Source organism: Patiria miniata, unplaced genomic scaffold, assembly GCF_015706575.1.
Source record: "Patiria miniata isolate m_02_andy unplaced genomic scaffold, ASM1570657v1 HiC_scaffold_29, whole genome shotgun sequence".
NCBI lineage: Eukaryota > Metazoa > Echinodermata > Asteroidea > Valvatida > Asterinidae > Patiria > Patiria miniata.
In genome coordinates this window covers 1,348,876-1,374,677 of record NW_024037068.1, presented here as the reverse complement: position 1 = coordinate 1,374,677, position 25,802 = coordinate 1,348,876, and the positions used below count along the sequence as shown (strand labels likewise).

Below are 25,802 nucleotides of genomic sequence, written 5' to 3'. Positions count from 1 at the left end.
TCACCCATTAAATATTTCGAACTTTAACTTCAATAATTTCTTCTTCGTTTAGTCTGGGAAAACAAAACCAGGAAAAAAATCCTGGACTACATCCATTTTTGAACATCGCTCCGGCCTATTGTTGTTTTCTTAACAGCCATGAAGGATCTTTTGCTGAACTGGTCTAATTTTCAGGGGGCACTCGAAGATTATTGGATGCATATATTATTTCATAGTCTTCTCAAAGGATTTCAATTATTAAAAAGCTCAAATCTCCAAAAAGAAAATCTGTATCCCTCCGGGCACCCCCCCCCCCCCCCCCCCCCCCGCCATCACACTATGTACAGACACATCTTCACTTTTGCTTTTGGCGTATGTTTCTTGCTCAGTTTGAGAGAGATAAAGATCCTAATAATTTAAAATTAGGTTCAAAGCCCGCTCCAATATCAGTTTCTTTGTTCTACCACGGAGGAATAAGAACATGCAGTGGCCTAGCCAGGGGGAGGGGGGCTGCCGGGGGGGCTGGGGGGCACGTCCCCTCCCACAATTTGCAGTGCCCCCCCCCCCCCCGGTGGACCCCCCCAAAAAAAAAAATCTGAAATTTCGCACTTGTCAAGGAAGAGTCTGTTGAAAGTATTTGTATAAGTTATTAAAAGGAAGAGGAATCTAGATGACATTTTTTTGACTTCCCTGAACCGCAACACGTACCTTTATGAAATGTGAAAAAAAAATTGTTATGAAACAAGAGCGGCCTGTAGCCTCAAAAGAGGTCCAGCTTCCCCCCCCCCCCCTTTTCGAATTTGCAGCACTTACGGTGGCCTGGAAACTTGGGGAAATGTTGTTGGGTCCACCCTTGGTGCCCCCTCATAACATGCTGGTATATCCCACTGAAAAAAATCTTGGCTAAGCCACTGTCTCCAACTTATTTCACAAATTGTAACATTTTAGTATTTTAAATCTTTGATAATGTTTATCTTGTAATCTTCTTATTTTTGTCAGCCAGTGGAAGAGCGTAATAAACAATGTACTTTTCAAATCTTATAATGTACCTGCAGTTCAGGGTTTATTTGATGTTTTGATTTGGATTATAGTTTTGTTATTTTGCGCCCGCCATACCATTCACATGCCTGAACACGCATGCGTGGTAAACTTGGTGATCAAAATGGCGGACATAAACAGGACAAACTCTCCCATGAACTTGTATCGAGAAGATATTTTAGACACCAAAGAAGAGCTAGATAAAGCAAGAGAAAAGCTCATCGGAGAGCAGAAAAAGACCGCACGTATCCTTTGATCAAGTCAAATTGAAATTGGCGAATAAGATGGAATGATTTCACCCAAAAGCCGTAGACGGATTTTAACGTTAATTTTTGCGATTGCTTTCGCACATTTAAGCTTTTTCGTGAAAAAATATCCGGGTCCATTTTGCTCCCATTAACATTAATTAACTTTAGTTGGCATTAAAATTCATAATTAAATTTATTTCAATTTAGGACCGCTCGGGACAGTTCTTTTTTTTTCGAAGTGGCTATCGTTATGGCAGCCGTTGTTTAGCGCCCTCTACGATACTTTTTTGATACGCACGCAGGTATATAATTATTTGTTTCCCCACATTTTAGCGAGTAGTGCGACAGCTCAGTCGATAGTGGGTAGGATTTAGCACCGCGAGGTTGCAGGTTTGCATCTCAGTTTTGCACTCCAATTTTTTTCCTTTTCTAACCTGAGGCTTTGGAGGATTTTTTTTAAAAGGGAAATAAAGTCCGAATTTCATAACGTTCAAATTCACTTTTTTCCTTCTAATTTTATATTTTCTTCTCATGCTTTTATAAAAGTTGCAGTACTACCGTAACGATAGAAAATGGGAAATGCGTTACGGCTGCCGTAACAATAGCCACTGCGTGTTTTTAAAAAAGTAATCCACTTGGTTCATCAAATGTTTGTGAAATTGTAACTGAAACTGCAATTATTTTAAGCATTTTTCTTTTAAAGTTAGGCCTAATCATCTATAAATGAATTTTTTTTTAGATTTGCAAAATGCAGATCAAACAATTTGGAAAGGCATGTGGCCTTTTCCTTTTTCACTATTCACATTTTTTTGGTAAACATGTAGTTTAGGACCCTGTTCCATATAGTTATGTTTTGTAACAAACATCATCTGGATAAAACTTTGATACAAAGTCAAACTCAAAGCAGGAAAAGTCACTTTTTATGTGTTTGGATAAAACACGTAATTTTGTGGAAAGAGGGCAGGGTTTTGATTTGAACAAAACTTGTAAAAACATAATATTATACATGTAAGAGGGGTCGTAAACTACACGATCACTATTATTATTACCTTTTTTTTAAGCGAGTTGTTTCCATCAAATTTGGATTCAGATGTCTCTTGTCTTACATTTCAAGTTAGACGAATCAATACATTGTGTTGTTCTTTCATAAGGCTAAATAAAAACAAACACCAGTTGATCATCCAGGTTTTTTTCAAAAAGAGGAGGATGAGGGCCTTTTATTTTTAATTTTCTATTTAAAAATAGGGTAAAATAGCCATATTTAGCTTATGCGATATGTGCCTGAAAAAGGAGGAGGCCCTTTTTATTTTATAGTTCTGGGGAGTTGTCTACTAGTTGATGACCACAAAACATTCTTAATTAAAGTGCTTATTGAACATTAGTAAAGCTGTAAACTTCACCTATGAAGTTAGCAATAACACTCAATTGAAACTTTGGAAGAAGTAAGAAGAAAGCTAGTATAAGGAGCGTCTGAACCTCCAAAAAAATGTTATGCCTGAAATAAAAAAAAAAAAAAATAGATTGATGCAGCCTCAAAAAGCAAGTGAGCAGGGACGATCAACTGGTATTTTTTTTTACTTGGCCTAATGATTAGTATTTTAAGCATACAAAATATTGACAGATGTCTAAGTGGAGTGTTGTTTTTGAAGTTGCTTCTGTGTGATGGTAAGTTTTGTGAAATAGTTATTCTTTTAAATAATGATTTCTTTGGCTTAGCTTCAAGGGGATGGCCCAGAGCTGCCAACTCTCCCTGATTCTGCAGAAAGTTCCCTGAAAATAAACCAATAGGCCTATTTCCATGTTCTGATGAACAAATTTGAAAATCTGGAAAGATTTCCATACTATACGAAGTTCACTAATTTTCCTCTGTATTGACTAACAAACCCCCAGATAACAATTTCATGTCATCAAAGTCAATTTGAGCAGAGAGAAAATACAAGCATTTTCTTAGAAAACACTTAGAATTTTTCAGTCCAATCTCATAGGGTTTGTACACAGGGTGTTGAGTGAACTTCGTATATGGAAGTCTTTCCGAAAATCTCCCTGATTATGGAAACCTTTTCCCTATTATGTTGAATGTAATTCTAACTATCTCCCTGTCAAGATTGTAGTACACAATCTCCATGATTGCAAGATGCAAATGTTGGCAGCTCTGGGATGTGGGTGGTGCAATCAAATTTAAAATTCATTCTCACTCATGGCCTTAGACTAACACTACAAAGTGAGATAGTTTTTGTGTGGTTTTTCGTAACTGCCATTGCTCAGCATTTCTGGTTGGCAGTATTGAGCGAGTTAACGAGAGGATAGCAACCTTAGACAGGGAGCTTCAGGGGTTCTCAGAGCTTGTGATTGAGAGTAAAGCCACCAACGTTCCTGATGATGTCCTGCCAATGTCGGCAAGGTTCCACAAGGGCCCTCAGAAAGGTTAGCACCCATGCTGTTGTTCTTTGATTTCAGATTACGAGTAAATAAAACTCAAAAGACAATGACTTCTCTCAGGGTTCGACCTTAGCGGTAGCCTGCTTGCCGAATGCGAGTAAAAACGGTGGCAGACTAGTCAAAACCATTCTCAAAGTAGTCCACTTGGCGAATTAAAATTTTTGTTAATAACATGAATGTTTATGACATTTTGGTGCAAATTAAACAATTCTATTGCGGACTCGTGAAAAGAGTGTTTCACTAGTCTGGCTGGCTAGTGACAACAAAAGTTAAAGGAACCCTGGTTCTCTGACAGTTCTATTTGAAAATTAAACAAAAATTTTGTATGAAATACAGCAAAACTAATTAGGCCAAGTATAAAAAAAAGTATTCTGGGCTTTTTGAAAAAGGGAAAAGGCCTTTTTTTATTCTTTGTTTTCCCCCAAGATGGCTTATTTTTCAAGATGGCAGATTGATTCTTCCATTTTCTTGACTTTTTGCCGATACTTTTGTGTCCGAAGGAACCGTCGCCCTTTCTACCAGATTTGAACTTGCATACATAAAGTTTTGCTTTAAACAAATAAAAAGATGAAATATACATGTATTGCAAATGTATGAATAAAAAGAAAGAGGCGGGTGGGAAAAAGAAAGCAAGCGTTTACCAGAAACTGGTTAATTTTTTTACGTACTGTAGCCTAAAACTGAAATGTTGGAAATTTACTAATTGTCTTGTATTTTAACTTTTTCATACTGGCAATAAAATCAAGGGGATCTTTAAAGGCACTGTGGAGTTGCTTAGAATTCTAATAAACCTAATAAAGAGAGAAGACCATCAAGAAATATTCAGTTTTGTGGATGACTCAGTTGATAGAGCACCGGTATGGTGTTCCGGAGGTCACAGGTTCAAACCCCGCTCCAGTCAATTTCTTTGTTCAACTTTGAAAGTTTTGGGCTTAAAATGTCAAAAGTGTTTTCTGACTTTACATAATAAGTAAATAGAAGCCAAAATGTGTTTGTAACAGAGTACAAATTTATGTGATGATTTTGCAACGTTATGTTTCCAATTTTGTTTGTTTAATTTAGTGTAGATGGATACTTTTTTGCTCTTTTTTTTTTTTACTTGAAGATCTTGTTTTTTTCAACTTTCATGCTGCTAAGCTTGTTTTCAACCTAATATAATAAGCTTTTACTTTGTACTTTAAATCTGCAAATCTTACTAAACTTGCTTACTGCTGCCGAAGCTGCTTAGTCTTAAGCCATTTATGCTGTGGTCTAAAAGAAAGCTTTCTATTCCTTGCTCTTCCCTTGCAGTTTCTCGTAAGTTGCTTGTGCAGCCAGCTTGAGCTAGCTTTTTTTGTGATATGTGTGCTCGCATACACACTGTGGTAAAAGCTTTTTGAGTGTGCTGTGAATTTTCCTGCTTTTCTTTTTGTTTCTGAAGAGGTGTCTCCATTGTTTTCTGGGAGTGAGCTGGCTTATAATATATAAAAAGTTATAATGTTATGTTGCCCACATTAGGGTAGGACATTGCTGGTTGGTAGGATTTGTTGGGGAAAAAATTGGTGTTTTTGAGAAACGAAAAGGGGGAAAAAATGTTAATGAAGTTTATTCCCCCCCCCCCTCAAATTTAAGTACCTGCTCCTGGGCTTTTTGACTTCCTGAACATTGTCAAGTCCCTTCGTCTCGATCTCTAAAATTTGGAAGTTGCACTTTTAGTGTACTGACGAAGTACAGGGTGAGTAAAAAGAAAAGGGAAACCCAAGTAGCGCCCCCTATTTTGTAAAGATCTAGGATGTGAAAGCCCAATTAACAAGCTTTCCTTTAGTACAAGAATCATTCAAATCACTCATGTACTTTTGGAGTTATGGAATTTTGAACACAAACACAGTTTAAAAATTGTGTCCACGTGTCACATTTAAGGTACAGGTGTACGTGATATTTCAGTAAAATGAAACCATGTCGTATCATTAAAACGATATCAGAATAATCCCATAAGTCTCTGGGTAGCCAAGTAGAAGGCAGGGCAAGATTTTACTCTTGACATTATAAAGCCTGTTGTTTTAACATTGGAAGCAGAACGTGTTTAAATAAGGGTTATGATAAGTGCCAGTTATCATGGTTAAAGAGAGTGTTCAGATGTGTTTTTTTATATGTATGTAAATTGTTTTCATTTTGCTGAAATATCACTTTATACCTTTATTGTGATCTGTGATCAAAAATATAAAACTGTGTTTGTGTTTAAAAGTCCATAACTTGAAACGTACATGAGTGATTTGAATGATTCTTTTACAAAAAGAAAGCTTATAATTGGGCTTTTACATCCTAGAGCTTGAATGCGCTACATGCAGAACTACTTTGAAAAATAGGGAGCACCATTTGGGATTCCTTTTTTTTTTTACTCACACTGTACAGGCGAAAGGCCAGTTGCACTTTCACTTGTAACTTTGAACATTGGCAACAGCTTTCAGCAGCCTAAACCTGCCATTTTTGAAGATGGATGGATGTTTCAGGGATGTTTCAATGACAATCATCAATTGTGAAAAAAAAATCCATATTCGTTACACCTCATTCAACATATCAAATTTTTTCCCCCCTGAAAACAAATGGGGACACCGACTTTCAAGACTGTAGAAAAGTCAGTTTAAGGTTCAATTTAAATGAAATCTGTAGAGTTTAGACATTTCTGGTTTTTAACGATGCTGCCTATCTCTCACCACTGTTGAGTTTTGTCTCAAATTGGAGTTTCCCAATTCAGAAGCTTGTTCTAAATTCTCTTCATTAGTCAAATTAGCGATTATGCAGGATAACTGAAGTTTTTAGAACTTTTAGAATACATTCAATACAACAATAATAACACTTTGTTGTTACATTGCATAATAACTCCATATCATACAATGTACTTAATGCACTGTACTTGTACAAATTCATCTTTTCAATTTTTTTTTTTTACATACATGTAGTAAGGCCAAAAAAAAAAAAATCTCCGGTTTCTGGTATGCGCGCGCGTCGCCGTAGCCATGCGCGTCGGCAAAATGAAAAAGTTTCTTTTTCAATGAAAGATGATGTCTCAAAACCGCCGAACTCACTGGTTTGACTGGAATCCTGCTGCACAATTTTAACGTGTTTTTAGATTGGGTTATGGTCGAGAATAAGCTTTATGTGGCCTCTCTGGACTCCCATATATTTGCACTAAGTTTAGTCAGGCACCATTTGCAGCCATCAGCCAACATTTGAAGCAAAAAAATCAGGTAAAAAAAAAAAAAACCGCGTCGCCGCACCACTTTTTGGGCAAGCTCCATACCAGAAACCGGAGACTTTTTTGGGGGGCCTAATATACAAAGTAGTTTTTTTAGCATAGTATGTTCTAGATTTGTAGATTACATTGTACATGTACTTTCATTTACAGTCATTAAAAAGAATTCCAGTAGATAAAATTGAATTTGGGAATGTGACAAACTTTGGCATTTATTTGAAAAAAAGATCGTTAATGTCCATTTCCTTACAGTAATGTATGCACATAACATGTACACTGTAATGTAGTATACTAAAAATAAGTCATTATCACCACTTTCATGTCACCTACATGTACATACAGTACTCATAATCAAAAGGGGTCCTATCCACTGTAGTTATACCTTTTTCAACTAAGAAAGAATACCAAACTGATTTACAAAAACACCATGAATTAAGAAGCACTTTTATCATCCCCTTTATTGGTACATCGTTGTACATTGTTTCCTTTGTTCTCTCTTGTTCATTTTATTTCATATAAATTGACCACAAAACACCAAACAGCACCAAAAAAGCTCAGTTGTTGGAGCATTTTAGTTTGAAATTGTCAAGTTGTTTTGACGTGTCTATAGGGTGCCAATTGTTCTAATTTTCTAGTGTGTCCACTTTGGGACCTTTGAATGAAAAAAAAACTGAACTTATAAACATGTACTTGAGGGTCCTAAAAATACAGAGCTAGGAGTGAAACTGTTCAAAATCAGTCAAAAAAGTAAAATCTTCAGTCAAAAATATGAGTTAAATTATGAATCAACAGTGAAACAAAAGCCGGAAAAGATATTGCAACCTGACGGCACTTCGGCGGTTGTGTACAAAGTCTATGGAGAGTCAAGAAAATTTCTAAGTATTTCCTAACAAAATTGGAAATGTTTCTCAGTTCCAGATTCATGTATTATCATCATTTTTGCAATGACTGACCTTCATGATAGGCCTATATGAAGAAAAAATTGGCGTCAGGTTGCAACATTTTTTTCCGAAAAGCCTTTTTTCAAACCCTGACTTTATCTGAGCTCTTACTTAATTCTGTATTGAACCCAGAGCCTTTTTGGAAACTACAGCCTGAATCCACAGCCACGGTTTCAGAAATTGTTGAATATTAACCAAAATGCAATTGTAGTGATTAGTGAACAGCAATGTGGTGCCTTGCTGGATTGACTAACGTACTTTCATCCTTGCATTTGCTGTGACTAACAAACTGTTACAAATTGCTGGTAAAAATGTTGGTGGATTAATGAGTATTCCTTTATGCAAACGTCTACCCCCGGACAGCCTCCGATGTGAAAGAACTGAATCTATTTGCGGGTGTCTTTGCTGCTAAAACCAGTAAGAAATATTTTTCACTAATACAACCCCCTCCCTAGAATTCTTGTTTAGCATTGTACTTAGCTACAGTTTTTTTCCCCCAGAAAGTAGAGCTTGAAATAGCTACAATACACACAAAATTTGAGATTCAATTTAAAATTGACAGAGGAGTATTTTGCAACTCCTCAAGTTTGTGTTTGTTGGTAGTTTCTTTTGGTGAAATTTGGTGAAAGTTTTTAAAATCAAAACTCCCAATTTTAGGAAAGGTGAAACTACAACCCCCCCCCCCCCGAAAAAAACACAACATGTGTGAGGCTTTCTGGCAAAATGAGACAGAACTGGGCAGAGGTCAAAATGAGGGTTTGCGGGTATTAGGAAAGGGTAAAATTCTCCTTACAATACTGTTTGTTGAACTTCAATCAGACATTCCATTGACAAGTTATGGCTGTTTAAAGTTTGCATTTTATCAACATGTCAAAAAGTAAAATACTGAGTAAAAGACCTTTAAAGTTTCGAGTTTTGTATTCATGAAAATGAAAGACGCCAATTGTTTTTTCCTTAAAAAACACTTTCTTTCATTCCATGATTTTTTACTATTTAAAATATGTGTAGTAGACATATCAAAGACTATAAATACATGTATCAATACTTCTGAAAGTCGAAAAGAAAAAAAATTCCTTTTCATTTTTTTGAATTTTTCTCCACTAGGCTCTAAAGTCTTTGCCCAGTTCCATCTCATTTTGCAAGAATGCCTCACATGTCACAACATCAACTGTTTATAGACATCAAAGGAAGCAATTCCTTTCCCACTAAACTCTCGTTCATTTTTGGCATTTAAGATTTTAAGTCATAGTGGCTCCAATTTTACGCACTACAATGTACAATGTTATTCATGAATAATATAATAAAAACATTTTATGTTATGCCTCAAACACTTATATTTTTTATTGAATATTAATCTGACTGCTAATATGCTTGCTTTTGCAAACAGCAAGAAAAAAAAAAGTTATAACAAGTTCAAAAACTTTCCAGCAGGATTTGTTTTCATTAAAATTGCATGCTCAAATAAGCTGGTGAATTTAAACAAATCAGAAAAAAATAACACAATTAACAAAACATGATTAAGTTATTTACTGATATGATATTTGGACAATTTATTTGTTGGACTGTTCTCAAATAAATATATTTCTTTAGGTAGTGTACCGGTATGTAGCATGCGCATGGAATGAGATTGTGTACAAAATGCATGTTTATGCATGTTTTTATTTTGCGTATCTGGGTCATTCTATCTGTATAAGTTTAGGGTCCAAAGTTTGACATATGATGCGATCAAGCTACATGAGTCGTTTGTGGGGAACTTTCCTTTGAAAATTCAGGCCAAAATAGGGCCACTTCATCACATTACTTCATCACATCTCTTGGTGTTCCGACTTCCATAATTTTTGAACTAAAGATGGAACCAGCATGCAATTTTCACAGCAGTAATGCTGAGATTGTGCTCTTTTGAAATCTCTAAAAAAAAAATTGACCATGGTCAACAAACGACTCATTTAGCTTGATCACATTACATATTTCCTGTCCCTGCTACCTTGGTACTTTGTAATTTGCCATTCAATATTCAGTATAATTACATAGAAGGACTTCAAACAATTTTGTTATTTGTCGGTTAGGTAGTTTGCTATTCATAATCACTCTTGGAGGACGACTGCATTAAGGAGTGCATCAGAATTATAAAATCATAGATGTCAGACGTGACAGGGACAGGAAAAAAGTGGACCTAGAATTTATAGAATATGATCCAGCTAGAAATGCTTGAAATTGCTTATATTTTCCTTTTTTTTCTTGAGTATATTGTTTGTCTTGAAAAATTATTTCTGAAATGCATCTGATAATTATCTGATTAAATTGCCATTTTAAGATTTCTTGTTTTTTTCCTACAGTATAATTTTAAATTCATAAATACCTAAGACAGTTTACCCATTTCCTATTGGTCGAGAGCCTGTCACGTGGCTGGCTTTGAACGGTTGATAAAGACCGGCTGGCTGGCTGCGCGCTTCGCCGAATAACAAAACGAACTACTAATTTGAATTTCCTACGGTGCTTCTTAAGAAGCACCGTTGGAAAGGCCTTCTTTTGTTGATTTCTTCAAAATGACAGCTTGCCAGAAACAAGCGCGCCGATATCCATAAGGAATTGTTTACCACATCTCCTGAGACTGGACATACCATAATATAGCTAAAGGGGTGTCCCAAAAAACATGAAGTAAACTTGTTGACATTTTTTTTTTAAAACTTGTAATTTTTGACTTGTTTTGACTTTTGGACCGAAAAGTTTTGATTTTTTTTACCAAAAAGGTATTTATGAATGGGAATAAATATGTCCTTGGTCGGTATTAAACACTCTGTTTATTACCAGTTGGAGTCTGGATGCTGATAATTACCCTCGCATTCGGCTCGGGTATACAGCATCCAGACTCCAACTGGTCTTAAAACACAGTGTTTAAAACAGCCTGGTATATATTTATTCCCTTAATTATACACCTCATTTATCAATTGATTAATTAGGCCTAAGTCCTTCCACCTCCCACTTTTATAATTCATCCACAAGCCCCACCCACCCACCCTGCCTCCTTCCCTTAAAATTTTCAGAGAGATGTCATTGAAGATTAGATCTTTTATCCATCTCATCTACTTTTTCATTCCACGTTTATCATTTATTCAGATGTGTCATTTTGACTTTTATTATTTTTTTAAAATTTGTTATCAGTGTAAGTAGGCCGACTTGTACCTTAACTCGGATTAAGTCTTGAAGAATAAAAGTCAAATACTATTTTTCGCAACCCTTATGAATCGTTAATGATCGGATTTCTGGACAGGTCACCATGACGATATTGTCTTACAGTTTCAATTATAGACCCTAATCAGTCAATAATACCCATGCACGCGGCCGACGTATGTCAGACCCTTCGAAATTTTGAATCAATTTTTAATGTGTTTCGGAAATTTGAGCTGGAGCTTAGGCTACAGGTAAAATGTCGTTCGTCCTGGGGCTTCACGCCTAGTAATCGAGGTCGGCGTGTGAACGAAATGTGAGGGGGCGACTTACAGTCAAGCCGTCATCGGCGATGAGGGAAACAAACCAATCACGGGAAACCCATCCCAATGGACTAGATTTCCTTTGAAGTAGTGGTTTTGAAATCAAAAACAGACTGCGGTTTTTGAATAGATGAGTTAGGCCTACATACATTAAAGGGAAGATACAATATTTGCAAACATCACAAAACGAAATGATCAAATTATCACGAAATACCTTACTGTATTGTTACGGAATGACAGTCTAAAGCATCCTGTAAAATCGTGGCTCCTGGTGTGCTGTCATTTTCAAATGGGATTTTTCCAACGCTGGTCAGCCGACCAGCGTTGGAGAAAACTGGCTTTTTTTTCAAAAAGTGCTCCTAATTTTTGCATAATTAGTTATTCCGTTTTCTTTGCAATTGATTACACACCTGTGAAGGGCTACGAGCCTGCTAGACTGATTCTCTGACCTTACAATCTCCCAAAGTCTATAAATTGCTCCGTTTCATCTTAATTGGGGTCAGGGAACCAGACTACAAGAACATGATTGGTTTTCATGGTTTTTCCAGCATCTACGAGCCCAAAACGTGAAACAAGTCATTTTAACAATATTTGCTATAACATAACAATCCTCCAAATCCATTTATTTCTGAAAATTGCAGCAAAAGCAAATGTTGTACGAGATTCAAAACAGGTGTTGGTTGGAACATCAAGATGCATTTGTAGGGTTGTAAAATAGAAGAAAATTGAAAATTTGTTGCAGTAAAATGGATAGTGAAGTTAAAACTGTGTGGTGACTTTGTCTATGGGTCATTCTTTAAATTTGGAGTGCACTTTTTTTCCTGTCCCTGTTACATCTGACATGTGCAATTTTTGAAAATTCTGGACGTACTCCTACGGTAACTATATCTTTGTGTTTGCATTTTAAAGCAAAACAAAACAAAAATAATTTGGGAGGCTGTAATTTGGGAGGCTAATCATCCTTTAATACAAGCAGCTGAGAAGCTGAATTGCGAAGGATATGCGGCTACAACGTGGTAGAACTGTTTAAAAGTGCCTTCGGCAGCCAGCCACATCAACCCATATATGACCACAGAGCACAGCCCGAGATCGAAAGTGTTGGATTTTTCAATGTGAATCGCATTCAGACATATCTTACTTGTGAATTCAAAAAGTTGACTGATTGTTAAATTTCTCTAGTTAAGTCATTAAAGTTATAGCATTTTTGAAATTGCAATATCTGAAACCAAAGTAGAAAACTGATTTATATTTATGATGTAACAGTCTTGAATAAACATTCAAATATATAGGATTTTCCACATATATGATATGTGTTTTGAAGTCTTGATGAAAGTGTACTGTGTATTAAATCTAAGAAACATACTTGTATGTATATGACTTACAAATTTCCCCTTGTGCTTGTGTAGCCTTGTTTCCAGTAGTCACACCCAAGATGAAGCACCTCTCCAAAATCAACGAGTCTAGCAAGAAGGTAAAGGGAGATTTATTTCATAAAAAACAATCAGTTCAGTTTGTTCAAAGATAGCTCTTTTGTAATATAGCCCTTTTTCAAATTTGCAGTACGTTTTGGTCATGTAGGCCCTATGTTAGTTGGGACATTCAAATTTAGTAGAATCCTTCAACTGCCACTTTGTATAATTTACTCAAATTGTGCTATTATAGATTGTTTTTTCCCTAAAATGTTGAGGGTTAGTATTTTTCCTTTTCAGATCACTAAAGACAAAGGAGACACCAAGCCCAAATTGGTTGAGGTAAGAACATTTGTGAGGTGTTCTGGCAAAATGAGACAGAACTTAGCACAGGCCGTAGTGGAGAAAAATGAAAAAAACCGAATGGGTGTGATTTTTTTCCGATCGTCAGATTTATTGATATTTGTAGAAATCTGTGTCTACGACACAGTAAAGAATGGTATAAAAATTGTGGAATAAAAGTATTTTGACATATTTGAAGGAAAAACAAGTGGCACCATTCATTTTCACGACTGCAAAACTCGAAACTTTAAGGTCCTTTTTCTGAGTAGTAATTTTCAACTATTTTGGGATGCGGAACTTCAGTTTAAACAGCCATAACTTGTCAAGGGAATATCTGTTTGAAGTACAACAAACAGTAATGCGAGGAGAATATTATGCCCTTTCCTAATCACCACAAACCCTCAATTTCGACCTCTGCCCATTTCTGTCTCATTTTGCCCAAAAGGCCTTACATTTCATACACACACATCTGTTACACTAGATTTTTCCAACAGCCTATATACATGTAATTAGCGCGTGTATAGCCCTGTGGTCTGGTGCTGTGGATTGTGGGTTTGAGTGTCCTTGGGCAAGACACTTTGTCACTATAATTGCTTCTCACCCATGAGTACAATGGGTGCCTGTGAGGGTAGAGGTGCTTATTTTGTTTGAAATTAGCCATATATGGCTGAATCAAGCTATCTTGGGGGCTAAGATGGTAGAGGGAAGGTGGTTTAGATGGTAGAGGGAAGGTTTTTATGGGCTCGATGAGCAGCGGTGATGATAAGGTAGGGTGCTTTGAGCTTTGTTAAAAGCAAATACTTCTGATTGTTATTCTTATCCGTATAGATTATGTACTTTCTGCTATCAAATGGCATACAGCCTTTACAGGGGTATAAGTCCTCAACCGAGCATTAGTTTCTTTTTATACAACTCAACCTATCAAACTTCCTTAACACTTCTGACATTTCACCATTATAATACTCCATTGCAGTAAAATACTCTTTTGCAAGGTTTAATGTTTTGCACTTTAATAGACCTTATTCACGAGGAGGCCATTTTCGATCATGTTTCCTGAATGTATTTGATACATTGTAAGCTGTTGCATGGGATGGTGCCAGACTTTATATATGCGTTCCAAGCCTCACTTTTCAATTTTTTTTTTAAAGTGGCTTAAAACATTTGGGTGTGTAATCACAAATTTTAAATTATTCATCAGAGTGGAAAGGTATTAATTTGTAATTAACTTTATTTCATTGCTTTCATTTCTATTCGAAAGTTCCAAAAATGAAGATTTTACCTCACTTTCACTTTAATATGGCGGACCCGTCAATAAAGCCTATGGCAGCACAGGCTAAAAAAAAGAAGACAACTTTCCAAAACAACTTTTTATTTGCATTACAGCCGAAAGAGCAGATAACATTTGAAATTCTACACCTTGTCAGAAATGTAATCGACCCCAATGTGCTTCTAAACTCCCTGAGAACAGAAAATGAGACGATCATGTATCAGATTTTCATTTGAAGAGAGTTTTTTTGGGGGGCGCATGCGAGTATTAATTTTCAAGCTGTATCATGGTGTTTTCCCTTTGGGTTCGTTGTTTTATTGTTTTTGCCCATAACCGATCCCATCGCTCACTCTCCACGACACTACTTTTATTTTTCCCCCAGCTTGAAAGACAAGTTAATTTCCTGTCAGCTTTGCTGGAGAAATGACAAACGTATCTAAAAGTCTACATGCAGTTGAATGCCTTCTGGGATATAGATCACATAACCCATTTTGTAAATGTATACGATTTGTTAGGATTACTTGAGGCTTTGTGCAGTGGAGTTCAACGTTTTGAGAATTTTGTGGATATGCCATTAGACATGTCAGAGCGATGGTTCTGAAAAAAACCTGAGTTGGTTGCCAAACATTTCGAGTCATTAAATAGGCCTGAAGTGAGTAGGCCACAGATGTATCGCTTGTCATACCGGGTAAGTGCGAAATGCATAGAACAGTGCTGATTTTCACCATCATCTTGGTTAATTTATTGAGTCATGTGTAATTTGATTCAAGGCTTAAAGGGGCATTTGCAATTATCCCAAAAGTAACGTACTGAATTACTATTCTAAGCTCACTTGGATCAACTTGAAAATTTTCCATCTAGCTTGCTGTCACTTTAATTCAGAAGAAATCAAGAAATGAAGGTGATTTCCAATAATCAGTCAATTGACTGATTTTTGGAAATAAAGAGTGCTATTGACAAAATCCACAACCTGCATAATGATCGGCAGACCACGAATTCAGTGCTCAAGACCACAAGGTATGGCACTCCCCTAGAATGCCGACGGCAAATGAAACCTCTCTTCTATGCATTGACCATTACCAGGAAAATAATTCTGAAGTTCTCTCGTCCCATTAAAGAAAAAAAACGAACAACCTTTTTTTTGTCTTTCACAGAAAGTCACCTCGCATGGACAAGTCTGCAAATAATGCAAATTGTTTTGTTTTTTTAGAATTTCTTTTCATTTTACATTTGAAAATCCCTTCCTATAAAACACAGCTTCATCAGTACATGGGCTACGACCCCCACCAACTGACCCCCCTGCCAGACCTGGAGACACTCACCATCATCAAGAGGGTGACGGAAGCCCAGACAGGTCTGCTGCGCAAGCCTCAGTACAAGCAGGAGTTCAAGAGGCTGTTCTTCTCCAAGATGTCTGAGGCCGTCTTGGTTGTAAGTTGGAGATGTTGTCTCCTTGTGGGTTTCTTCTTCATCAGATATTGTGCACTGTGGATATGTTTTGTTTATTCCCCTGTGCGGTTAACAGAAACATGTATGATTGGCTATTGTCAAATTTAAGAATCCAATTTGAACTTCACTTTGCCCACAATCTTAAACACAACTTATACAGTTTATGATGAAGTCGTACTTTTGCTTTAGGGCCCGTCTCATTTCATATCCAGTATGAGTTTCAGACGCTTAGCAAATAGAATCATTCACTTTGTCCGGAGAAGCTCTGCATTGGGGGAAGATTGCGGGGAAGCTCGATACAATGTCCGCCACTTGTCCCTTATTTCTGGGCATTTTACTACATATTTTTAAAATCCTTGAAATACAAATCAAAATAAAAGACACAATTTTACTAAGAAAAACAACAAAAGCAGTGTGAAAGACAATCAAACAAAAGAAAAAACAAAGTTTAGGGGTCTGTTGCCTGAGAGGCCTTTTTTATATAATTAACAAATCCAAATTTTCATACTCAGAATTGTAAGTGGGTACCAACAATTCCAAATGTATGTGTGATCTTTTTGCTTAAAGGTATAGTCCATCATTTGTAAATTGTGCATTTTGTTCGTTTGAAGCAACAAAAGTGCTCAATATCCGAAGAAGGATGCTGCACAACTAACCTGATGAAGTTTCAGCTCAGCTTCAGCTGCATATTTCGAGAAAAACAACATTCTAGGATCTCAATTTCAAATCGAAAGTTGCTGAATCATGTTTTGAATTGTGCCTGAATCCAGCGTCCGAGACACGTTCTGACTAGCCAATTGCAGCTTCACGATGTCGTGCACTGATCCGACAAATTATAGCAATTGCGCGTGCATGTGCGTCGTGCCAATGCTTGCGCGCGCTTCGCTGAATAACAAAACAAACTACTAATTTGAATTTCCTACGGTGCTTCTTAAGAAGCACCGTTGGAAAGTCCTTCTTTCGTTGATTTCTCCAAAATGACAGCTTGCCAGAGAGAATAATTTCACAGGGAGTTTAGTCCCCTTACTATCTTTCAACCAAGTATATTTGTCAACAATAATTACATCAGTTACTTTTTGGATAGTTGCAAATGATGGACTATAGCTTTAACCATGATATTTGCTTGTGAACATTTTTTGGTTAACCCTTCTGCTATTTAAACAGTCACAGACAGTCAAAATTCACTTCACATCCCCTGCTATACTTAACAAAGACTAGTCACCAGCAGTCAGATCATATGTCAAGCAAGCACTGTGACTAGTCAAACTACATGTAGGTCAACAGACAAAGCAGGCAAGTTGTTTTATCACTCACCCGGAGTCAAAGCATAGCCGAATCAAGTAACTTAAACGGTCCCAGCCAGTCAATCCTGCTTTATACTGGATTGACTGCATAGAGCATTGACTGCATAGAGCCGGTAGGCTGGGAATTCTGAACTGTTATAAACAGTCACTTGATTGATTTTGACTGAAGGACTACTTGGCACAGAATGTATGTTTGCATAGAAGGGTTAAAAAAAAAGTCTTGCAAAGTTCAGGACTTCATGCACCAAGTCCATTGTCTCAACCTTCCTGTATTTGTTTCATCTGTCCAGGATACATTCTGGTGGTTTTTCCTTCATCGTTACCACCCGAGCAAGAAGACGCAAGAGCGACTCTTCAACCGCATCGCCCACAACTACGTCAAGCTCCTGCTGTTTGCAAAGAACCCCAAGCACAGGGATGTCTTCTTCCAAGTAAGTTGGACTTTGGTTTAAACATGTCAAAGGATCATTTGCTTTGCATTCATTTTGTTCATTTCCGATAATAACATAATTCAAAATCGAATGTAGAATGTTCAAAACATAGGCTGTTGAAGTTTCAAATCAGGAATATTACACTTTTCGAGAAAACAAAGAGAGACCATGTACAACCTTTTTATCAAGAGACACAGTTTCCACCATAGTACTCTTTAGTTTCAAACATCAGTCAATTGACTGATCGTTGGAAATCACCGACATTTCTTGATTTCTTCCAAATGACAGCAAGCCAGACGGAATAATTTCACAGGGTGTTTAGTACCAGTGCAATCTTTAATCCAAGTAAGCCTTTTGATAATAATTTGGTTGGTTACTTTTGGGGATAAATACTTGACTAGATCTGCCTTTAAATCGGTAGGTACGTTTTTAGGTACATGTAATAGCCAGTGTTCCTACGTGCCTTTCAAATGCTTCTTTTTTTCTCATAAAGGACTACAGTGACACCCTAGCCCAGGCAATCTACAGTGCCTTCTGCGCCGCCTTCCCCAACTCCTGGCGGCAGTTTGACCCAGACTTCAAGAGCGACCTTTGCTCTTTGACCTCCCAGTGGGTCGTGGGGACCAGGCCGGCGCCAAGGACCTGGCTGCGATGGAACTACCCGGGGCTGGAACCACCCAACATGAAGAGGGAGGAATTCATGAAAACGGACAATAAAAAAGGCAACAGAAATGTTTGACTTTAATCATTAATACACATCTCTCAAAAACCCACAAAGCAACCACCATGGATCAACATGTAAAAGGGAATATACAACATTTGCAAACATCGAAAAATAAAACTACCAAGTTTTTACGAAATACCTAACTAGGATGTTGGTAAATGACAGTCTCAAGCATCTTGTAAAATTATGGCACCTGGTGTGAAGTCATTTTCAAGAAAATGGTATTTTTGTAAACATTTCCAACGGTGGTCGGCCGACCAGCGTTGGAAAAACCTAACTATTTTTCAACTACTGCTCCAAATTTACCATTTTTTCAGTCCAAATTTTGTTTGCTATTGGTTACTTGTTCATGAACGGGTGCAGGCCAGCTAGACTGGTTCCCTTGCCTTACAATTTTCCATCATCTATAAATTGATCCATTTTATCTTTTGTGGAGTCAGGGAACCAGACTACTTGAACATTTTTGTTTTTCATGGTTTTTCCAACCTTTTCGAACACAAAACTTCAAAAATGTCAGTGTAACAATATTTGATCTATTATACTAACCCCTCAAATAGTTCATTTCTGAAAATTACAGCAAAATCCAATGATGTACATTCCCTTTAAAAGTAACGGACACCATTTGCAAAAAAATGTACAGGTTATTAACCACTTCGCGCCGGGATTATTTTGACATTGACCGGACCCAGACGCAGGGTTGTTTTTCACGAACCTCAATGCCAGACGTGTTCAGGCCATCATCTGTGGGTAGCACACCCTGATATTTCTGGCCTCACTCGCTGCGAGCAACAGATATTTCCAGCCTTGCTCGTTGCGTGTTTGTGTCCGTCATCCATTCCGAATACCACAAAACCTTTGCGTGTACATGTATGCACGTCATCCGACGTGAAATGGTTAGAAAAAAACTGAGAAAATTGTGCCAATTCATCTTCATTTTCTCATTGCAAAGTAGAAGTTTCCATTGAAAGTGCATTCCCTTAAGAATGATAGCACACTAGCCGCAATGGTTTCACATGATGTATGATCCTCTTACATATTTACAGCGAAGTTAGAATATTTAATGATATTTTGACAGTTGCATTTTTGAATGTTTGCAAATGGTTCTCACAAAAAGCCAGCCACTTGATGTCCAAAAACATGCTTTACATTTTTTTATGATTTTGTTTTGAATAAATTACAGGTAGACTTTTTGACTTTGACATGTTGACTCCGGAGGACAGCAGTCATTCCAATCCCAGTAGAACCGTCGACCCCACCAACACCCATCAGCAACCACCTCACAACCCGCTAGGCAAAGCCAAACTTTCCCAGACGCCAAGTGAGTCGTCAGTCCCCACCGCCGCGACCGGTTTGATACCCCAGGACTCTGACTTCATGTCGATTTCCACGGTGGCACGGGCTCAGCACGCGCCCCTGCCGCTCAGAGGGGGTGCAAGGGTGCTGTCCGGCCAAACGGAGCTTGGGAAGGGAAGCACGAAAACAGGCGGGTTGCTCCCAATCAGCGAAACCTCATCTGAAGGCCCGGACGGAAGCGAGTGTAAAACCACAAAGACACGGACGGGAAAGAAAGGACGAAACAGTCCGAGAACTGATAACGTCATGCCTAAGAATAACAGGGGGAAGGCCAAGGTTAGTAACAGCAGTAGCAGGCTCACCCTGGAGGCACAAGCATCAAAATCAACGACTCAATCTGTGATCAGGCCGCGGAACAACGGACAAGCGGTAGAGGTTGGTACTCGTCATTCTTGTTGTAAACCACTGAATTTGTCTTTTCACATAAAACCCCATCTCTGAGTGATGCTCAAACTGCCGCTTTCAAGCATGCATCAGAGTTCAGTTGCTTGCCCAGGTGAAAATTCCAGTTGATAGAGGCTTGACTCAGACCCGAACCAAGTGACTTAATTGTGACTCAGACTTTGACTCGGACTTCAATCAAGTTACTCAGGACTCAAACACAGATTCCAGCTTTGACTGGAACCAAAATTACTCAAGACTCACACTCAAACCAAAGTAACTCAACTACAACTCAATCCTGATCAAACATGTTTGGATCAAACAGAAATGTCTCGAGTTTGAAGACGCTTACGAGCCTGACCACCTAAAATTGTTATTTCTCATCAGCTTCACACACTAATGGTTCTTTATCACATTCCTCGTTGACAGTCCCACCCTGTTGGTGAGGGTGCCACTTTCACCAAGGTCATCTTCAACAGCAACGGTCAGAGCCCGCTAGTCCTACACTTCCTAAGACAAAAAGGACTGGACCAAAAAGCCGGCATCGACAACCTCCTCAGGAGAACCGAGATCAAGAAACTGCCTCCATATCCTTTTGATACCACAGCCGTAGATTTTGACAGTTTTTTTTCCCCCAATAATAACACCACTCAAAATCCAAAGAAGACTGTTCAAAACATAACCTATTGAAGTTTCAGCTCAGTGGATGTTACACAGTACACTGTGATCGCGAATCACAAATTTGTCTGTAGCACTCTTTATTCCCCAAACTCGGTTAATTGACAGATCGTTGGAAATCTCCAACATTTCTTGATTTCTTTTAAATGACAGCAAGCCAGATGGAATAATCTCATGGGGTGTCTAGAGCCAGTATGATCTTTAATCCAAGTAAGCTTTTTGATAATAATTCGGTAGGTTACGTTTAGGGCTGTCCCAAATATACCGAGTATTCAAATACTTGATCCTCGACCGAATATTCGAATAGCTTTTTGCTGGTTTGAATATTCGACAAGAAAAATCTGTGTACATGCACACACGACTGTGATGTTAATTCAAATGTAAAGTTGGGTTTATAATTGTCAGATGCCACTTTTCTGTTGACAGTAACTTTTTTTGTAGACGCCTATTTATTGGTCCCATTCTTTTAGATGGGTAAAGTCCCTATGATAGTTATACAGTGCTTACTGCAAAACACTACAGTGGCCAATAATATGCATCACCGCATGCATATTTTAGCCAGCGCGCTTTGTATGCAACTTTTGAACAGCAAGGGCAGCTGCAGCATGTGTAAATCTTGATTGGCAAGTTTCCAATATTTGAATATTCATTCAACAGCAGTTTCGAATAACTGAATAGTAAATTCGGGCGATTCACAATGCAGTGCGCCACCAAGAGTTGGCTATGGGAGTCCATTTTTCAAATTTACGGTCGACAAAACATGGCTCATTTGAATGAGTGTCAGTAGGCAGCTTGAGCTAATTTGTTTATGGGGCATGGCGTTCTGCCGCCTTACAAAAAACATCATATTGATAAAAAGAAAAGAAAAGGGCAAACAAACACTCGAATCATACGCTTACGCAACTGGAAAGATTTCCATATACGAAGTTCACTAAACACCCTGTGTACAAACCCTATGAGATTGGACTGAAAAATTCTCAGTGTTTTCTAAGAAAATGCTTGTATTTTCTCACTGCTCAAATTGACCTTGATGACATGAAATTGCTATATGGGGGCTTGTTAGTCAATACAGAGGAAAATTAGTGAACTTCGTATATGGAAATCTTTCCCAAAACTGCTTACCAGAAAAACGAACAATTTCAAATGTCCCGTGTTGCGAATTTGTCGACCATCTCCCACAATGCACTGGGAAAAATAAACTCTCTGTGGCAAACTCTTGGTGGTGCACTACATTGTGAACCTCCTGAATTATTTAAAAATGGACAGCCCTAGTTAATTTTGGGATAAATGCAAATGATCCTGATTGCCTTCAAGTCTCACAAATTGCAGCTTTGCATGCATGCACTGATAATTATATTGTTTGGACTTAACTCCCTATGCACGATGGACGCCCCTACCTACAAGCAGCTGATCCAGGACACCTTCCATTCCATCAGGCATGCAGACGACACCTACCAGATGATGTATGACGATGGACTCAAGACCCACACACACTTCCTGAAGAGACAGAAGCAACACCTGCAGGAACACATGAGGTAATTTCTTCAAAACCATTATTCCTCCCCCCCCCCAAAAAAAGGGGAAAACATTCCAAGCTCTCGTAAAAATGTAATCAGGACATTTATCACAGGAAGGATATTTTAAGCAGGATGTGCTCATTTCTTTTGAAATTTTGTTGCATTGGTTAATAAAAAGTTTTCCCAATATCAGCAGGGTGACCATTTTAGCCGATTTTCGGCTAACTTTGACAGAATTTTTGTTAAAAAAACGAGTTTGACAGAAAATTTGACAGAATGGATTTTTTGGCAGATTTCTGGCAGAATTCTGCAAAATGGTTATTTGACAGAAAAACAGCAAATTTGAACAAAAAAAGTGTACATTTGTTTAAAAAAGCTTCAATCCTTTCAAACAAACCCTTGCATAATGGGAGAGGTTGGCTGGTCTAGGTGCTGAGGTTCACTGGGAAACGGACTTCGTCGTCACGTGGCCGGATCCGCGTTTTGCCCAAAATTCACCAATAATTTTACATCTTTATGTGACTAGATTGTTTATTATGTAATTTGAACCTCAATTAAGGCAATACTACCAATCTGCATGTGATTTTAAGTGTATTTCGAGTAATTCTGGAGAATTTGGCAGATTTTTGATAAATCTGACAGATTTTTGAGGTGCATTTAGCAGAATTTGGCTCTGACCTTACGGTCACCCTGAATATCAGTGTTGTTATCAAGTATCAACTGAACTACTAGTCATTTACATGTCATCCACTGGGCATAAAATTAATAGCAAAATAGAAGTATGCTAATCTTGTGTATTGGGCTGAGTTGTAATTGAGCCAGTCATGACTTGATTTCATGTAACAATTTTTTTTCATCAACTTAAAGACAAGGCCAAAAAAAAAGTGGGTTTCCGGTTACATCGCCCAAAAAATAAAGGGTCGATCGGTCAGGATTTTTGGAAAAAATGTTGCAACCTGACGCCACATTTTTCTTCATATATCATCTCAATGAAGGTCATTCATTGCAAAAATGATGATAAGACATGAATGTAGGACTGAGAAATATTTCCAATTTTGTTAGGAAATACTTAGAAAATTTTCTTGACTCTTCATAGACTTTGTACACAATCGCGGAAGTGGCGTCAGGTTGCAACATTTTTTTCCTATTTTTTTTAATGTGGTTTGTACCTGCCCATCATGCCAGTCTTTACACACATGTATTTCCACTGAGGTATGTTTTAAATTGTTAATATAAAGACAGATAATGTCCTAAGAACGACTCTTCATACTTGCATCAGAGGGCTCGAAATTAGCGGGAGCCAGTGGCTAAAATGCACCCGTAAATCTTGCAATATGCTCCTGTATGCTCTGATGTCGACAGCAACCGCTAGAGCCCGTCTCTGTTTCACCATGGAGGAATTCCTGATTTCATTTGCACCACGAAGGCTATTGACACTGACACACAAAAACTTGCCTTAATTAATACAGAAATATATTTTAAGGTTGATGATTCTTAAGAATAATAGAGGATTTAAGTTGTGCACATCAACATTCTCAACATTAGTCACAACAGCTGCTGGCCAACACCGCCCATATGCAACAAACCATGTGCTGCAGCAGAATTTCGCCGAAAAATGCAATGCTGTATCGCTTCAAGTACGAGCGCAACAACAGCGAGATAATAACATAAAAAATGGAAAATTACATATACAGAGAAGAGAGAGTACGTTCTGTGAATTTAACCTGCAGAAATAATTCAGGTCAAATTCGACAGTGTATGCTGTGTCAACCATATACTGGTTTCCGTCTTTAACTTTGGCCAATTTAGCGCGTGCAGCGGGAACCAGTCTAACATTGCTTTCACCACTGCGAAGCTTGCATAGGTATTCGTTATCCTTAGGAAAAGACTCACCAAAACAGCTGTCTAAATGACACTCAAAAGTGACATTCTGATATTTCTTGACACATCTGATGAACAGCTAGTAATGATACCTTCTTAAATATGGGCAGGTTTAATTTTGTGTGAAGAGGGCAGGGCTTTGATTTATGAGCATGATGCGGAAATTATGGGGTAAAAGATGACGACAACCAGAAAACAGGCTCAAAAACCAAGATGGCAACTTGAAAGCTCAGTGCAATGAAAGCTCGATGCTGATTGGCTGATAACAAAATAAACAATTTTCTATTTTTTTTCTATCAGCCAATCAGCTTCAGGCTTTCATTGTGTCGGGTTTTCACGCGTGTTGTGAGAACTACAACTCTCCGACTGCAAAAAAGGAAAGTTACATTTTCTTTGAAAGTGCATTTCAAATTTACAACAAAAGTGGTGTGTCCTAAAGATAAGGATTACCCTTGCATGAAGTGTGGACACCCTTATGACATACTGGTTTGCTTTGTAACAAATTGAATTGCGAGTGTTAACTTGCACCTCATTCCTGTTTCTGTTTTCTCTCCATTCAGACGAGAAGAGTCCCTCATGGCACAGCCCAGGGAGATGAAGCGACTGAGCGATCTTTTAGTCCTGGAGTTACTGGTAAGATTCTTGAAACAGTCTCATCCTGTCAGTAAATAGCGCCCTCTGTGGACAGACTTTGAACTCACATATCCTTTTTGGTGGTTCACCTATCCCTTACATGTACATTAAACATGTGGAGGAATATCAACTCAAGTCCATTCATGCCAGTCAGTTTAGGATTTTTTGTTCAGATTGTGAACCCAAAAATTTGCTCATTGAAAGCATGTGGGAGAGAAGTTTGCTCACGGGCTTACTGCTATGTACAGACACAACAATTAAGAATCAAAAATTCAGGACAGGAAAATATCCAAAAATCTGAAAAAAAATTTGTGCTGATATAGCTGTAACATTGAGGTTTCTCAGTGCCTGAAATGATGTCACACATTTGCTCATGATTATGGAAATTTGCATCAGCATAAAAACCAAAAAGGCACCAAAAGACCCTTGAAATGGCAAAACACAAATTTTTAAATAACGTTAAATGGAATACAATTAAATGTGCATCTTCAAGGATTGCATTAAACACATAACATTGCATGGGCCTGTAATTACTTTTGACTGTAATGACTCTGTGATGACTTGACTGCAGCCCTGGGTCGATGAGAGCATTCTAATAAACAATATTTTGCACCTCACACAGTTTTTGGGTCAATATTTGCAGAAAGACCATGATGAAGTCAGTACGGGTGCAGCGCTGGCCGTTGAGGACGCCTTGTTACAACAAGACCAGGTCTATACATAACACCACTACAATAGTGTCTGGGTCCTTCAAAATGACACGCAGGAAAACTTGACCCTTACTTCATAGGAGTTAGAACCTAAATCTGTCCCAACTTCGTTTTTATTATTCATGACCCGCTCTGTGAAAACGATTCATAAAGGAGCTTGACATCATAATGTTGCAGTATTTTAAAAATTTTAACTCAAATGTTGTCATATTTGATGGTATGTTTCATTTTGTTTTGATATTATGAATATTTTCACACGATAATATTTTGCATAAAAGAAAAACATACAAGAGAAATTTACATTTGAAACTTTCATTTGGAAAAACTGTTTTCATTTCATAGCTTCTTATCCATA

The 25,802-nt window shown here is 37.8% G+C and overlaps 1 protein-coding gene across 4 annotated transcripts; it reads left to right on the top strand.

Annotated features, from left to right (window-relative positions):
- Positions 1–1,100: 1,100 nt before the first annotated feature.
- Positions 1,101–25,802, top strand: LOC119735762 (protein FAM227B-like). 4 transcript variants are annotated; one of them, XM_038209677.1, is made up of 14 exons: positions 1,101–1,262; positions 3,531–3,689; positions 4,995–5,000; positions 8,241–8,294; positions 12,775–12,839; positions 13,078–13,119; positions 15,644–15,817; positions 17,430–17,570; positions 18,064–18,292; positions 19,475–20,022; positions 20,458–20,615; positions 22,089–22,241; positions 24,665–24,737; positions 25,381–25,802. In XM_038209677.1, the coding sequence occupies exons 1-14, from the start codon at positions 1,103–1,105 to the stop codon at positions 25,459–25,461; spliced, it is 2,043 nt and encodes a 680-aa protein (XP_038065605.1). In that variant the 5' UTR covers positions 1,101–1,102; the 3' UTR covers positions 25,462–25,802. The 4 variants fall into 4 exon arrangements, with proteins under 4 accessions (XP_038065605.1, XP_038065606.1, XP_038065607.1 ...); XM_038209678.1 differs by lacking the exon at positions 4,995–5,000; XM_038209679.1 differs by lacking the exon at positions 8,241–8,294 and having other exon boundaries at positions 25,381–25,801.

Coding starts and splice junctions, on each gene's coding strand:
- LOC119735762 (XM_038209677.1), top strand. CDS start 1,103: ATGCCTGAACACGCATGCGTGGTAAACTTGGTGATCAAAATGGCGGAC. Junction 20,616..22,088: donor GAGATCAAGAAACTGCCTCC/ATATCCTTTTGA, acceptor CTCCCTATGCAC/GATGGACGCCCCTACCTACA. Junction 24,738..25,380: donor TTTTAGTCCTGGAGTTACTG/GTAAGATTCTTG, acceptor CAATATTTGCAG/AAAGACCATGATGAAGTCAG.